The sequence below is a fragment of the Stegostoma tigrinum genome, chromosome 8, assembly GCF_030684315.1.
Source record: "Stegostoma tigrinum isolate sSteTig4 chromosome 8, sSteTig4.hap1, whole genome shotgun sequence".
NCBI classification, from domain to species: domain Eukaryota; kingdom Metazoa; phylum Chordata; class Chondrichthyes; order Orectolobiformes; family Stegostomatidae; genus Stegostoma; species Stegostoma tigrinum.
In genome coordinates, this window is record NC_081361.1 from 41,025,225 (window position 1) to 41,039,483 (window position 14,259).

Here is a 14,259-nt window from a genome sequence, read left to right on the forward strand (position 1 = left end):
ACTTCCCTCCATGTGATCATTATCCAGTGATCTAGCTGGAAGTTCACATCTGGACATCCGGTGGGAATGGGATAGGTTTGAGTGTGATGCCCTCAGTGTTGAACAACCTACTAACATTGTCATGAAAGAATGCCTGCTTGAATATGCCACAGATGGCTTCCTGTGTATATGGAAACACATCACAAGAATCAGATCTTACAGGAAACTAGAGTTGGGAGAAGAAACTGTGTGGGTCATTTGATGCAGCATGATGGAGGGACAGAGGAAATAAATCACTGAAAGCAGTAAAACAATGCTACCATCAGGAGAAAGAGAACTAAAGGACTAAAAAACAAGTGTTAAGACACAGACTAAGCCTGGTGTCCCCACCATCAAATTACTAGCCACAGCTTTGCTATTGTGGAAAGTGTTCTGTGCAAATGAGAGAAGAAAATTACTGCTACTATCACACTTTAAAACATGCATCAGGCAGCAGGACATGGGTCTCATAAAGGTTGCTCAGTATCAAGCTCTAGAAAGCACACAGCCCTCTGATATTTTTATTTGAACAGAAAACAATCTCCCAAGGCGCAGAAAGTAGAATCAACATTTTCTGAAAAATGCCACTGAAGGATTGGATTGTATTTTGTGCAAAGGAAAATCATACTGTCAGTATACTGACTGGGTACACTGTCACTTCAGCCATACTAGCAAATGGCTTCACCATTGTTGCCACACTGGTGGCAATTTCTTGACTTATATCAGAACAGTCCCTGAAGATATTTGGGTAAACTGAGGTCAATCTAAACAGAGTCATTGTTGACAAAGGTGCACCACAGTTACTTGCCAAGTTTTTTAAACTATCAACTACTTTCAAAGTTACTGTGATTTTTAAAAAATGTGAAGTGCTGCCAGAATTCAATTTGTTAAAATCAGATCATGCCTCATTTGATTTCAGAAGTTAGCAGAAAGTCAAATAATTGACCGGATAACAAGATGGACTAATTGCTATGGTACTGACTAGCAACAGTCATGAATTTGAATTCCAAAAGTAGCAAAGTGCAAACTAAACTCATTATTGCTTTGCGATGTATGGGCTGGAATCAGAAAACAACCACTAGAAATGGAATGAACTGATTCACTTGGGGAAAGGAACTTGCCATCCTTAACTTCTCTGGACCTAAGCTCTCAAATCTCTACGACTCTATGCCTCTCTTTTCTCCGTTACATTCCTTAACATCTAAGTCTTTAACCAAAATTTTTCACATATGTCCAAATGTCCAATTACATGGATCATGTTAAATTTTGGTTGATAATGCCCTCTCAGGAACCTTGGGACACTTTACCTCATTAAGGCGTTATATAAATGCAAGCTATTGTGAGTTAAATGACATGGTGCTGCACCACGACCGCATAACCTGTGAAACTAGTATGGGAGAGCATTTTAGGAGTAGCACAAAGCACACCTAAAAATGAAACGACAATTACTAAAGCAACAACAGTAGACTACATGCAGGCTGAACAGTAAAAGCAGCATACGATAGAGATATAAAATCCCACAAACAGCAGATCTAATCAAAGGTCTGCAGTCTTGCCACATCTAGGTGAATCTAATAATTATTTAATTGTCCACCATCATTCATTAACAAGAAACACCAAAAGGTATCTTTTTCCTCAATGATGAAGGCCAGCATATCAATGCAAAAGGCTGAAGTATTTGTTGCATCTTCAGTCAGAACTGGCAAGTGGATGATCCATTGCAGTCTCATTGTACTAGTGCCAATCCGACAAATGAGAAACTGCCCATCTTTATCCTGTACATAAAATGCACGACTGACCCAGTTTGGTAAATTAAAACCCATCAGTCTATGTTCAAGCATCAGCAAAGTGCCATTGGCATTCTGGGAAGCATGTCCTCCCCGTCTGTGTCACTGGGAAGAGTGCCCTCGCAGTCAGTGTCGCAGTGAACAAGTTCATTAGAAAAGAAATTCTGGCATCCCTACCTGGTCTGGTCTATCTGTGACAGCAATGTAGTTGACTCATTGCAGAGGTTGGGTAATTAAATGTATTCAAGGCTGTGTTAAACCAAGTTCTGACCCACAAGGGGATCAACCAATATATGATCCTGAAGAAGAATCATTCACTGGATTTACTGCCTATAAGTGGAGTTCTAATTACCTACAATTAATCTAATAAAAGTCAAATGATTCTTCAGTAAGGTGCATGAATTTTAGTGACTCAAGCTCCTTTGCAGTCAGAGTATTACAGTTTATCAACTGTAGTTTGTGTAAAAAAAAAAGTACTTCCTGACTTGAATCCTAAACTGCTCATCCAGTGGCCAGTGTCAACGTTGATAAACTTTGTTAGTTGTTCAACTCTACATCTACAGGTTTTGAGAGTTTGTACTTAAAGACTATTAATCAAAGGAACAATCTGGCAACAACTTTACAGAAGATATTTATTAGGTAGAGCACAACCTGGAGATCTCACTAAATGTTTTAAGCCCACGCTCTTACCTTCCAAAGTCCTGATCCCTTAGCCACAAACGTAGCAAACGCTTTACACACTTTCCATTGTGTTCCACTTAAGGGATCTTCACAAATGACAGCAATTCCAACCTAAGAAAGGAGGTACCTTTTGAATGAAACAATCCGTAAAGCATGATCCAACATCACAAATCCCAACCCAAACTGGATCTCCAAAAGCACATTTTAACATCAACACCTCAATGTTCAAGGTTAATGCCCTGACTGCTCTGACACTGAGACTGGGGCACTGTTATTTGTTTCACTACTGTTAGATTTGTGACAGAGTCACTGCCTGTTTTATTATGTCAAATTGGATGTGTTTTGCAGGGGGAATGCCAGGATTGAGCTTGACTTTACTGTCAATGATAAAATAACCCACTGGCAGTTGGTAGGAATCCAACGAGGCACGACAGGAGGGCAAAAATGAAAAAATAAAAAAGATTGAGCTAAGTAAATACCAGACCTTTATAAAGTTTAATCCATTACAGTCCTTGAAATATTAGAGACTCGTTACTTTATTGAATTAATGAGAATCATTGCAGAAACAAGGGTTCATACCTCCAAGCTTGTGTTAAAGGCACGATTCACTTTTGCTTTGATGTTTACCACTTGCCCAATGCTGGAAAAAAAAACAGAAGCATACAGACTCACAAAGAAAGAAAAGAAGTTTCTTAACGTATTAAAATGTTTCCAAGTGCACGGTCTTCCTGCTATTACACTAAATGTCACATTTCTTGTGACATTTCACGATCATAGAATTATTACATTGAAGTAGGGCATTCAGCTCATTGTGCCCAACTAACTGTATTATCTAATCCTAATATCTTTAACAAATACTCATGCAAGGAAGTGATAGTAATGGCTTACACAATATGGTGTAGAGCTAGATGAACACAGTGGGCCAAGCAGCATCAGAGGAGCAGGAAAGCTGATGTTTCGGGCCTAAACCCTTCTTCAGAAATGACTGGGTCTAGGCCCAAAACGCCAGCCTCCCTGCTCCTCTGATTCTGCTTGGCCTGCTGTGTTCATCCAGCTCTACACCTTGTTATCTCAGATTCTCCAGCATCTGCAGTTCTGACTAACTCTGAAACACTATCACTTTCTTCATTGTCTTACAAGTGAAAATAGCTTGAGAAATGCCACCTAATATTACTTTTTAAATAGGCAACTAACATCCTCGTATATTGTGATCAATCAGCAATCTACACTGGTTTATATTACTGCTAATCCATTTACATACTATTGTCTTTACCTTCCACCAGGTGCCACTGTGCTGCCAAAGTCATTTCTACACAAAAACTTAAAATTAGCTAATCTGGCCTTTCTGCCATTCAGCCTGCTCTATTACCTCAAAAGGTCTCTCGGTTTACTATTCATTTTCATTCTCTAACTACCAGGTCCCACTACCCACAGAACTGCAGTTGCCAATCATGGTTCACGATCTGCCCAAGCCTAAATGCTCAATTGTCATGGCGTTATTTTGAAGAAACAAAGGTATTTTCAAGGTCAAAAAGATCCTGTTAACAGTCCTATGCTGCTCTCTGAACTTTACTTGAACTTGGCTTGCAGTGAAGATCATGGCCACTACCTTTTGATGGACAGAATCCACTTTGTGAGGTAATTTTCAGGCAGAGAAGATTGAGAAGAATTTTTATGATGACCTTCCTTGTGGCAGACAGAAAGGTGATCCCTTTATCATTATCGCAATCAGTTTTACCTCCTATCATGAAGGTGATCACAATTATAGAGTCTTGGGTATCCCTTGGCATGCTCTCTGTTTATTTCATGAAGAAGCAAAATGGACAGGCTATGAGTTAGGTCACTAAGAATTGAAGTTCTACCCAAAGCCACGAAGACAGCACAGTGTGGGCTTGGGAGGCCAATGATGCAAGTCAGGAACGAAATTTACTAAGATAGCCAAGGACAGCTGTGAGGGCTCCAGTACTTTAATAAATTAATCTATTTACCAAAGTGATAAATAACATTTTAATTATTTTCAAACCTATTTTAAAAGAACATAGATCACTTTCAAAAATGAACTATGCAAAACCACACTACCACACCTACTCACTCACCATTTCAAATTACTTCTGCCATTTCAGAAAGAAAAGTTGAGGCAAAAAATTTATGATTCCCAAGCAGGCCAAATTATAATTCATGGTTGTACTCTCGTGCCTCCACCTCTTGTAATGATACTATGGCTTTAAGAGATCTATTTTGTCCTTTTTCTATGAAGGGAGGTTGAGACAGAGGTGTCAATCGGTCTGGTCTAAGCCCGTAGAGTAAGCAGCTTGTTTGGCCTTGGATTTTGTTTTAAAGTTGGAACAACAGCAGCAGCATGAAGGGGTGGGGTTCCACAGAACCAGGATTTTAGTTTAACTTTCAGTAGCTGCTATGATTAGGAAGCAGCTGTAAGCCTCTCTCTGCCACAGCAAAATACTTGGAATTCTCTCTCTCTCCCATTCAGAGTTCTCTTGATGTTCTTTCCTCCTGGACAGGAGAACTGCATGTGAGACAACCTATTTTATAGATGTTGCCTCTGCCAAAACGTGTCTTTATGAGATGTTACTATATTGGAACAGCTGCTGTTTAGTGGTTAAATAATCTAGTATTCTGTCAAACTTTCCAATAGAGCTGTTGTTATTTCAATTTTTTTTCCTTTATTTGTATTTTAACTATAGTATAGGAATAAAGTATATTTTGCTTCAAGCCTGGTAATTCGACCAATTGACTTGCTTCTGGAACAAAATGCCTTAATCTAATTTTTACAAGCAAGTGTAAGTTGGGGTCAAGGCTATCTGAATATATTTTGAGGGGGTTTAGTCTGGTTCATAACAGTCTCTCAAGATGACACTCAACTAGCATTGCGTCCAGCTCAATTTCCAACCAGACGGCTCGGTTCCACTTCTACCAATTGCCTTTTGATTTTTACTTTCAATCCCACAGCCACCCAAATCTAAAGTCCCTAGTCCTGCTGCTTCCTGCCCCATGCTCAGTTGCTCTCATCTCTGCTGAAATGCCTACTAATCCCACAACCTGCTACCCTGCTCTTGATAGAAGCAAACAGGAGACTATTTAACCTTCGCTACGATCCAACATTTTCCAACCTGCAACACTAATACAAACTCTGACCACTCTGCCACTCCTTCATTATTTACCACCCAGAACATGGGTTGAAAAAAAAGTAAAAAAATCAGAACTAGAGAGAGCTAAGAACAAATGCAAAATAAAACACGAGTTCACAACACAGCGAAAAAAAAGGAAATGGCAACAAGGCGGAACAAGCAACAGAAAGGCTTCATGTTCCAACGTGTCAACAGCAATACTAGAGAAGATCTCGCACAGCCAAAACAGCTTAATTAAATGTTTTATAACATCAGAGTCAGAGTCATACAGCGTGGAAATTGCATATTGTCTAAATTTAATTTTAAAAATAAAGTTACATGGAAAATCTTTAAACAAATGAAAAGCAAGTGCCACAAAATTCTGTCAACACCAAACTGTGGTACACTTACCTACCTCCTGAACCTGAAACACACTCAACAGTCTAGCTGAAGTGAAAAGAAATGCTTTTTTCATAGGCACCATTCACAACTTCAGGACACCTCAAAACGCTCGTCCTTCTTATAATGTAAGGAAATTTGACAGCCAGTGCGCACACAGCAACTTACATTTAACATATAATTGTCAAATGACTTAAATTAGAATCAGTACTAAGGCTAGAATCTTATTTGCAGACATTCATAGATATATTGTAACTAGCCCAAGCTCTCAAATCTGTGGCATGAACTACTGAAATGTAAGGTACATGCGTCAACAGTAGGAAATTTACACTGAAAAAAAAATGTGTTCGAAGCTTTCACAGCAATAAGAGTTATGAATCAGCATTGTACACTTTACAAATTCACTGGAAGGCCATGCATCAAAAGGATTCCACACCTCAAGCCGATACCAGCAAGGTTGCTTTGTCTGGTTCTCTGATAGAGAAGAACAGCAAAAATAAAGGCAAGCCAATGAATTCTCGTTGGCTTGGTCAGGAGCATTATACATTTGTGCCCTTTTTTGCCTTTCAGCTTGTGTCTTAAATCACTACACAAACAGGGACATAGGAAAAACTCCAGGCAGTCAGATATAAATCACCGAGCTGCTGAACACTATTGTATGCTTCATTTCAAAGAGGTCAGAGTGAAAATTCTAATAGCGCCTACAATAAATTCACTCATTTAATTAATATCCACATTTCCCCACAGTTGTAAGAATGCAATAATAGATACAATAAAACAAAGGCAAATGAAATCACTACCTGAGTGTATGCTCAAAATCAATATCATCCACTGAGGCAGTAACACAGGGGCAGTTTGCATGCCTTTCCGCTTCATTTTTGGGGCAGGGAGGATAAACAGAGAAGAAAAAAAAAACAGTGTCAAAGTAACATTTTACATTTAAAATCTAAGGACAAGGACAACTATCTGTTATAAGAATATTACCCTGCATTATGTTAAAGCTCCACATCGTAAGCTTTTGCGTTTCAATGATCATTACAGCCAGCTATCAAAAGAAAAACCTCATTCCATCAGCTGAGCTTGAATATAAATATCCCAAAAGTCAACGTGATAACGTCTAATCCAGCGTGTAACCAATCCCCCATGAAAGAAGAGGATTACTTCCTTGATGCATGCATGTCACTTTTTCAGAATATTTTCTATAGGCATAAAGATTAACATTTTACATCTGGAGACTCCCAAAAATCTGAAAGGAAGTACTAATAAATGAAAATGTTTTCTTCACTTGCCTCTATTTATTGGAGGCTACTTCATTAAGTCTGGCCCATAACTAAATGATAAAAGTCAATCACTTTAAGCAGTTCACTGTTTTCCCCTGCAACAATTTCCACACCAGAATGGGACCCTTGAGCCAGATCTTCATCAGGGTTGATCAACACAATGTAAACCATCATCTTACAGGATGAAAAGCTGCCTATTTACTTAGAAACATGTGCAGCATTGCTCACCTCTGCTCATAATTTACTCACACTGCCATTCTGATATCGCTAGTCAATTTTCCCAAAATAATGGTCCTTTTTGTCCCTCCAATCTCAAAACAGCATAAATGCTAAGATAGCCAGATCTTTGCAATAACATGAAATAAAACAAAGAACTGTGGATGCTGGAGATCTGAAACAAAGAAAAACAGAAATTGCTGGAGAATTCAGCAGATTTGGCAGCATCTGATGACTTAACCTTTACTTTTTTTTAAAGCTAATTGTATCGTGGTGCTCAGTTACTACTGCATTTACCCCAAGTTTACATGAAGTGATATTGTCATCTACGGTTAAGTAATGCAGTTAAAAATAATTTGAACTGTTGCGATGATCAATGGATTTTTGCTGAGAAACAATGTGTTAACTGGATTGCAGATCTGCTGGGGGAACTCACTTTGTTCAGTTTTTGCTACATCAAAATAAGGCACTTTGATTGCAAGTTAATTAAGTAGATTGTGTTCTTTTAAGTCAGGGACGAATTTCAATTTTAAGAAATTAATCTCAAGTAAATAGACCAGCAAGATGGTCAAATATGAGGCTCATTTCAAGGAAGAACATTGTGTGTTGTCAAGAAGGAGGTAGATATAGCTTTTGTGGCTAAAGGGAGCTAGGCATATGGAAAAAGGGTGGAATTATGCCATTTTAGTGTTGGGCTTTAGAAGTGACATGTCCAAACCAGATCATTAAAGGTTAACTGGAAATAACAATCAGTAATTGAAAAAAGGGGGAAGTTACATAGAAAGTTGACCTGGTGCTAAAACACTCTATATCAGCTGGGAGGCATCTGTATGACCTTGCCTGGTGGGAAACAAAAACATTGTACAGTTAACACAGACAGAGTGGAGTGATTTTGACACAAGTAAATGCCTGTAAAAGTACCAAATGTACTAAGAAATGGCAAAACAACATTAGATTCAGACCAGTGTTAATATCAGGGACTTTGGGCCACTCATTGGACTTTCACCATTGGAGCAGGGTCAAGAGACCGGTGCCATGGAATTGGAGATGGAGCCGCTGTTGCCAAAGTTCCTGATGAGGCGAAAGGCAGTGAGACTCATTAGTTTGTGTGTAAAGTAGATTAAGTTAATAGATTCACTCAGTAGTTTTGCACATCATCTTGTATTCATTTTAATCTAGACTTCAAAGAACCCTTCAGGTACTATCAGCCTAACAAAACACTTGATGCTGAGAGCAAAGTCGGAGCAAAATGCTCAGGAAACAGGAGGACATCGTGACTGGGGAAACATTCCACTTCCCAGAATAGTCCAGGGGGATTTAGAGCAAAATCCAAACGGGCTACACCATTCCAAGAAGGACAGTCTGAAGGAAGTAGGTTTGCCAAAGCAAACCAAACCAAATGTGTCACCCAAAAGGTAGATTCTTGTGCCTGACCTCTGAATGTTGTATCAGAAAGTGTAAGAATTAAAGGGGGCAAATGATACATTGACTGCTGCACTGATTGCAGCAGAATAGCAGAGGTTGCCCGGGCCAGAGAGTGGACTGAAACAAAGGGAAAACAAGACTAGTTGAGGCATTGTCCAGCACAACAAGTGGGCAAAATTTGGAAGGTAAATTGGATGAAAGTGCGCCCTTTATTAGCCTTGACTGATATAGAGAGGGGAAAGGAGTGAGAGGGGCACAGAAATGTATCTTTAAATGAACCCCTTTGATACTACAAGTGGAATCTGGGTGTGGAGTGAATTCATTTAATCATTCTGCTTTTAAACAGAAAAATCCATGTTATATCAAAGGGTGGCAAATAGGAAATTAGTCATGTGAAGCTATGGGGCATAGTCACAACCTTCTGGATAGTTGAAAGTTATCTAGGCAGAGCAGCTGCAAATCCTGACAGCTGGACCCTGGAGTTGTCGCCCAGATAGAAAGTTGTGAATAGGCAACAGCTTGCAAGGCAAGACAAGGCAAGCAATCTTGAGAATGTGGCTGACAATGTTTCCCAAACTGTTTCATCCCCTGTGTAGAGACAGAGCAAGTATGCAATGGCACCATGGAGATGGAAGGAGCAGACAGGTTTAGGATTTGTTAGGCACAGTTGAGGAAAAGATCAACAAGTCACTTTCCAACAGTGACGTTAAAGAAGCCTTCTGCGAAAATTGCATTGTGTTCACAGAGCATTTCCACAATAGTTTTGTTTTAAAACTGAATATGTGAAAGGATGACAATGTCACCTGGTGCCTTGGGCCCTGTGCTTCTGAGGCTAGGCGAGTTAACTCTTACTGCTGACAGTTTTAAATCTTCTCACACACCTTCTGTGGGGCGAGATATGTTCATTGAACATCATTAACCCCCTGGGCTTCTTCTAAAGCCACAGTATATTTTGTCATTTACTGTATTTTGAACGGGCTTCAAGAAGAGGGAGATGGAAGTCTTGCAAAAGCAAAGCATTTGGAAACCGGGGAACCCTGAACTGATTACAATCACTTGCATCTTTAATACAAAAGAGAGAACTGTTTAAAAGCTTGAATGTGAGTTTTTCTGAAATCGAGATTGACAAAATTAGTTGATACAAGTTGCGAGTTCAAGCACACATTGGCAAATTCATTTGAATTTTAAAGGGCAAATAATTTAAAACTTTTCAATTGTAATTTAAAACAAGAGCCAATGGAAACACAGACTAGATGGTTTTAATTTGCATCAAAATAAAATGGGATAGATTGTTTGGAAGAAATTGACCACTAATGAAACCTGTTCGCCAACAACACCGCTCCTGCTGTACACAGAAGAAACCTTTGAGTCTGTTGTTACCAATTTTGAATTTGGAATAATTTTGAAAGTCAGAAATTTGAGTATTATCTGGTGACAAAATTGTACTTTTTCCAAAATAAAGACCAAACAAGCAAAATTTCATTATGCTTAAAACCACTCAGTAATAATGTTGTGTGCCTCTTAAAGTTATTGTGGAAAATGTTTGTTTTTTTAGTCACTCTGGACAGTAAAGTTTTCTCTAGAGTTCCTGTATTACTAATGATGGTGATCAATGGGGGCCCACTTAGAATAAAAGAATAGTGACAGCAAAAAAGTGACACAGCTTCAAATGGAGATGGAAATGACCCAACTTGGGTGTAGTTAATTGGAATATCTCCAATGAAAGCAAAGTGTCGACGGAATTAAAGAATAAAAAAAAGAGTTTTCTCTTGCCCTTGTGATTCCTTTTTAAAGGGGAACTGAACTAGATGATTTGGCTACTACCTGAAACATTGGGACTGGGGAGGAACTTACAAAGGCACCCTCCACCAACTTTTGATCTTTCGAAAAATTGGCTGAAAGTCAAGAATGTGTGGCATGATCTTGGATTACTGATCTAAATGTGCAAAAGTGGTTGCTGCATCTGAAGTAACAAACATGTGAAAAAACATGATGAAAATGACTGAAGAATGTGTCAGGCAGATATACCCAATTGACAAAATAGTTACTGCGGCCTGAAAAAGCACAAAAAACATTGTTTAAATGATAAGGCACTGACACATAATGCTTGGAAAAACCAAGTTTGAAACAATGGAAGTGCTATTAGTGAAAGGAAAGTAAAATTAAAATAACAGGATGATTGGTTGTCACGTCAAAATGTTACAGAGACGAAGGGTCATGGACTGGGGTCTGAGTGGAAAAGCATATCAGATGACATTCAGTTGCCCCATCTTTAGCAACTGTATGATGCACGCACCCCAGTGCTCAAGCTAGCAGGTAGAATTGTAATTTGTTAGGACAGTTAGCTTATGTCAAAAGAAGGCCAAATGAAGACTCGGGTGAGGTAGCAGAGTGGAGTAAAGGGAACCCCTTGATAAAGGCAGGATGCAAAAGCAGAAGCTAACACAAAATAAAATGTTTGCTACCTTATTGAGGTAACTCCTTCCACATGCAATCATTCACAAAATTGGTCCCAACCACATGTGTATGGCCAGCACTCATACAGTCTATTTTATTGATGAGAGAGGGGAACCATCCACCAACTTATGTAGGGACAGTATTTATGTTGTTATCTCTAACACAATTGGAGATAAACCCAACATAATTGAAAAAAATGGGACGCTGTAACCATGTACCACACCACCAATTGATTGATGAGCATGCTTCTACATGTTCCATTAAGAAATTGCAGGCTTTCCTTGCACTGGCAACAGAACACCACGACTTCTTACAGCAAGAAACTGCCATGACTTACAGCCATGATCAATTGATTTGCATAGCAAACAATTTGGGAATCCTTATTGTGCACCATTGGTGGGACATATTTATGTCACTTGAGGTTTCAGCAGTAGTCTCCCTCTTGTGGCATCCAGATGTATTATTGTTAATATTTTTGTTTCTTGTTTTTATGTACCCACATAATGGCATGTAAAACCAACATGCAACTATTGAACAATATATATGCGCTTGTATAAGGTTTTAATCATCAGTTTTGAAGATATCAAAGCATAGTGTGTGGTGTATTTAAACCAGATCGTTAAGAATTAGCTGGATACAACAATGAGCAACTGAAAAGTGGAAAATTACATGGAAATCAGGCCTAGTTCAAAACATATTGTTTCTACTAGGAGGTAACTGCATGACCTTGGGTGGTTGGGAAAACAATTTTTGTGCAGTTAACACAGACACACGTGGAGTGTTTTTTGAACAAAGGAATGCCTGTAAAAATTTTGAAGGTATAAAGAAATGTCAATACAGTGCATAATATTAGATTGAGAACAGTATTAATATCAGAAACTTTGCCCCACTTATTGAAATTTCACTTGAGTGGCATTCATGAGTCTGGTGCCATAGAATTGGAGATAAGAGCTCCAAGTGCTACCATTGCGAAAGTTTGCGACGAGCAGAAAGGCTGAGATTCATTCGTTTGTATGTAAGGTAGATTAAATTAATAAATTCGCTTGTTTGTTTGTATATCTATATTAGGTTGATTAGGCTAATAAATTAGTTTCACTCACCAGTTTATGTGAAGTGCGTGTCTTCTTGTATTCATTTTGATCAGGCCTTAAAGTACCGATTCAGTTCTTTCAATCTAACAATACAGCTATTGAACTCAACGATGAGCCTTGAACATATTGAATGGTGAAGGAGCTCAAGGTGTTGAACTGCCTACTCCTATCTTCTACACGTCTATGTTAGAGAGGATCAGTCACAGTCATATTGAATGGCAGCACAGACTCAAAGGACCAATTGACCGACTTCTGTGCCTATTTTCTATTTTGCTATGTGATAGTGTAAATGACAATGATAGATTGCTTCTGATACTTGGCATGATGGTACCAAATTGAAGATAATCATAGTAAATGACAGCATTTTGTTTTAAACACAGTAGTTTTCTGGAATAAGGAATGCTTTGCCACAAGCCATTACTGATGTAGCATCGATAAGTTTCCCAAAATGAAAATCAGATCATTTGTTTACAAAGAAATAGTGTACTACGATCAACTAGTATCATAGAGTTAGAGTCTTGAGCAAAGAAAGCATTGCTGACTTGTGACAGACTAAAACGGGCTATCTTAAGCACTAAATATTTTATGATTGCCCAAGAACGTTAACTCAAAATCATCTCTTTCATTTCCAGGCAGCTGTAATGTAAGCTTCACAAATTGAATTTCACAAGTAAGGTAGTTTACCAGAAAGGCACGCTGTTGTGTCCATCCACTTCAGCAGTTGTCCTGCGCTCAGTTCTCCACGGTGGTTGGCATGACACGGCAGGATAAGCTGACTCATTTTCACTTCTGTTGGGTTTGTGTATACATCCCCATTTTCTAAAATGAAGAGTGGTTCCTCAAGTTTCTCCATTTCTTTGATTTCTGCCATCAAGAAAGAAATATTAGGAAGAGGGCAAAATTTGCACGATCAACCAAATTTCAAAAAAACAACCAATGATAGCACAACGTAGCAGTACTCAACAATCCCTGCAACAGTAGATCAAAAGTATGAACTCTAGGTGACCATAGAGAGTACTAGTACTAGAGACAGTTCACACGTTCATAAAAACATCACTTTATTTATATTTGTTAAATTGAGAAATGAGGGGCTAGGACAACAGTCCAAAGTGCACAACATCAATCAGGTTGAAATCACTGTCAAAATAAAGGTGAGACAAATAAAGAGGTGGGGATATCTCGTGCTTAAAAGCCTTTAGATTTTAGAGGAAAATATGTTACAGTAATGTAATAAATTCCAGTGTCTTGGGAAAGACTATATCACTAAATCAGGAGGAAGAGACTAGGCATACTGCTTTGATTTCAGCATTGAGAGGTCACATAGCACTCAGAATGGTGTAAAGTACAGTTAAGAGAAAACAGTTTCAGAGAAACAATGATCACATACCAAATGGTATTTTTTGACAAGGAATAATTTGAGTTTTCTTGCTGGTTCAGCTGTTTAGTTTATTTGTTTAACCATGCGATTTTTGAATAAACACAATAAAAGTTTCTTTTAAGAGTACACATCTGAAAATTCATGGCTGTCACTACAGCACTTGCAAGTTTGGAACTCTTTACCGAGTGACACTGTGGACACAATTTCATCATTTGTTTTCCAGTAGCTCAGTATGAAAGCATAGTTGTACTTTGTCAAGGGCATCAAGAGATATGATATCAATCACCTTGTCAGTGATGTCTACATGATAAAACTGAACAACAACTCATTTATGAAGTGTGCTTTTAATCTAGTAAAAGATGCACTGAGTCATTTTCAAACTAAATCTGACACGTCCTCTAC

The 14,259-nt window shown here is 38.6% G+C and overlaps 1 protein-coding gene across 6 annotated transcripts in view; it reads right to left on the bottom strand.

The window, feature by feature from the left end:
• The window catches only part of acot11a (acyl-CoA thioesterase 11a), a 68,358-nt gene that overhangs the window by 38,762 nt on the left and 15,337 nt on the right, over positions 1 to 14,259 (bottom strand). For 4 of the 6 annotated variants that reach the window (XM_048538869.2, XM_048538864.2, XM_048538865.2 and 1 more), the window contains 4 exons: positions 13,164 to 13,343; positions 6,811 to 6,880; positions 3,066 to 3,126; positions 2,496 to 2,597 (listed from right to left, as the gene is read on the bottom strand). In XM_048538869.2, the coding sequence (XP_048394826.2) occupies positions 2,496 to 2,597; positions 3,066 to 3,126; positions 6,811 to 6,880; positions 13,164 to 13,343 (413 nt within the window). Of the gene's footprint in view, positions 1 to 2,495; positions 2,598 to 3,065; positions 3,127 to 6,810; positions 6,881 to 7,518; positions 7,682 to 13,163; positions 13,344 to 13,438; positions 13,485 to 14,259 lie in introns of those variants that run through there. The other 2 variants (XM_048538866.2, XM_048538870.2) reach the window with 2 other exon arrangements.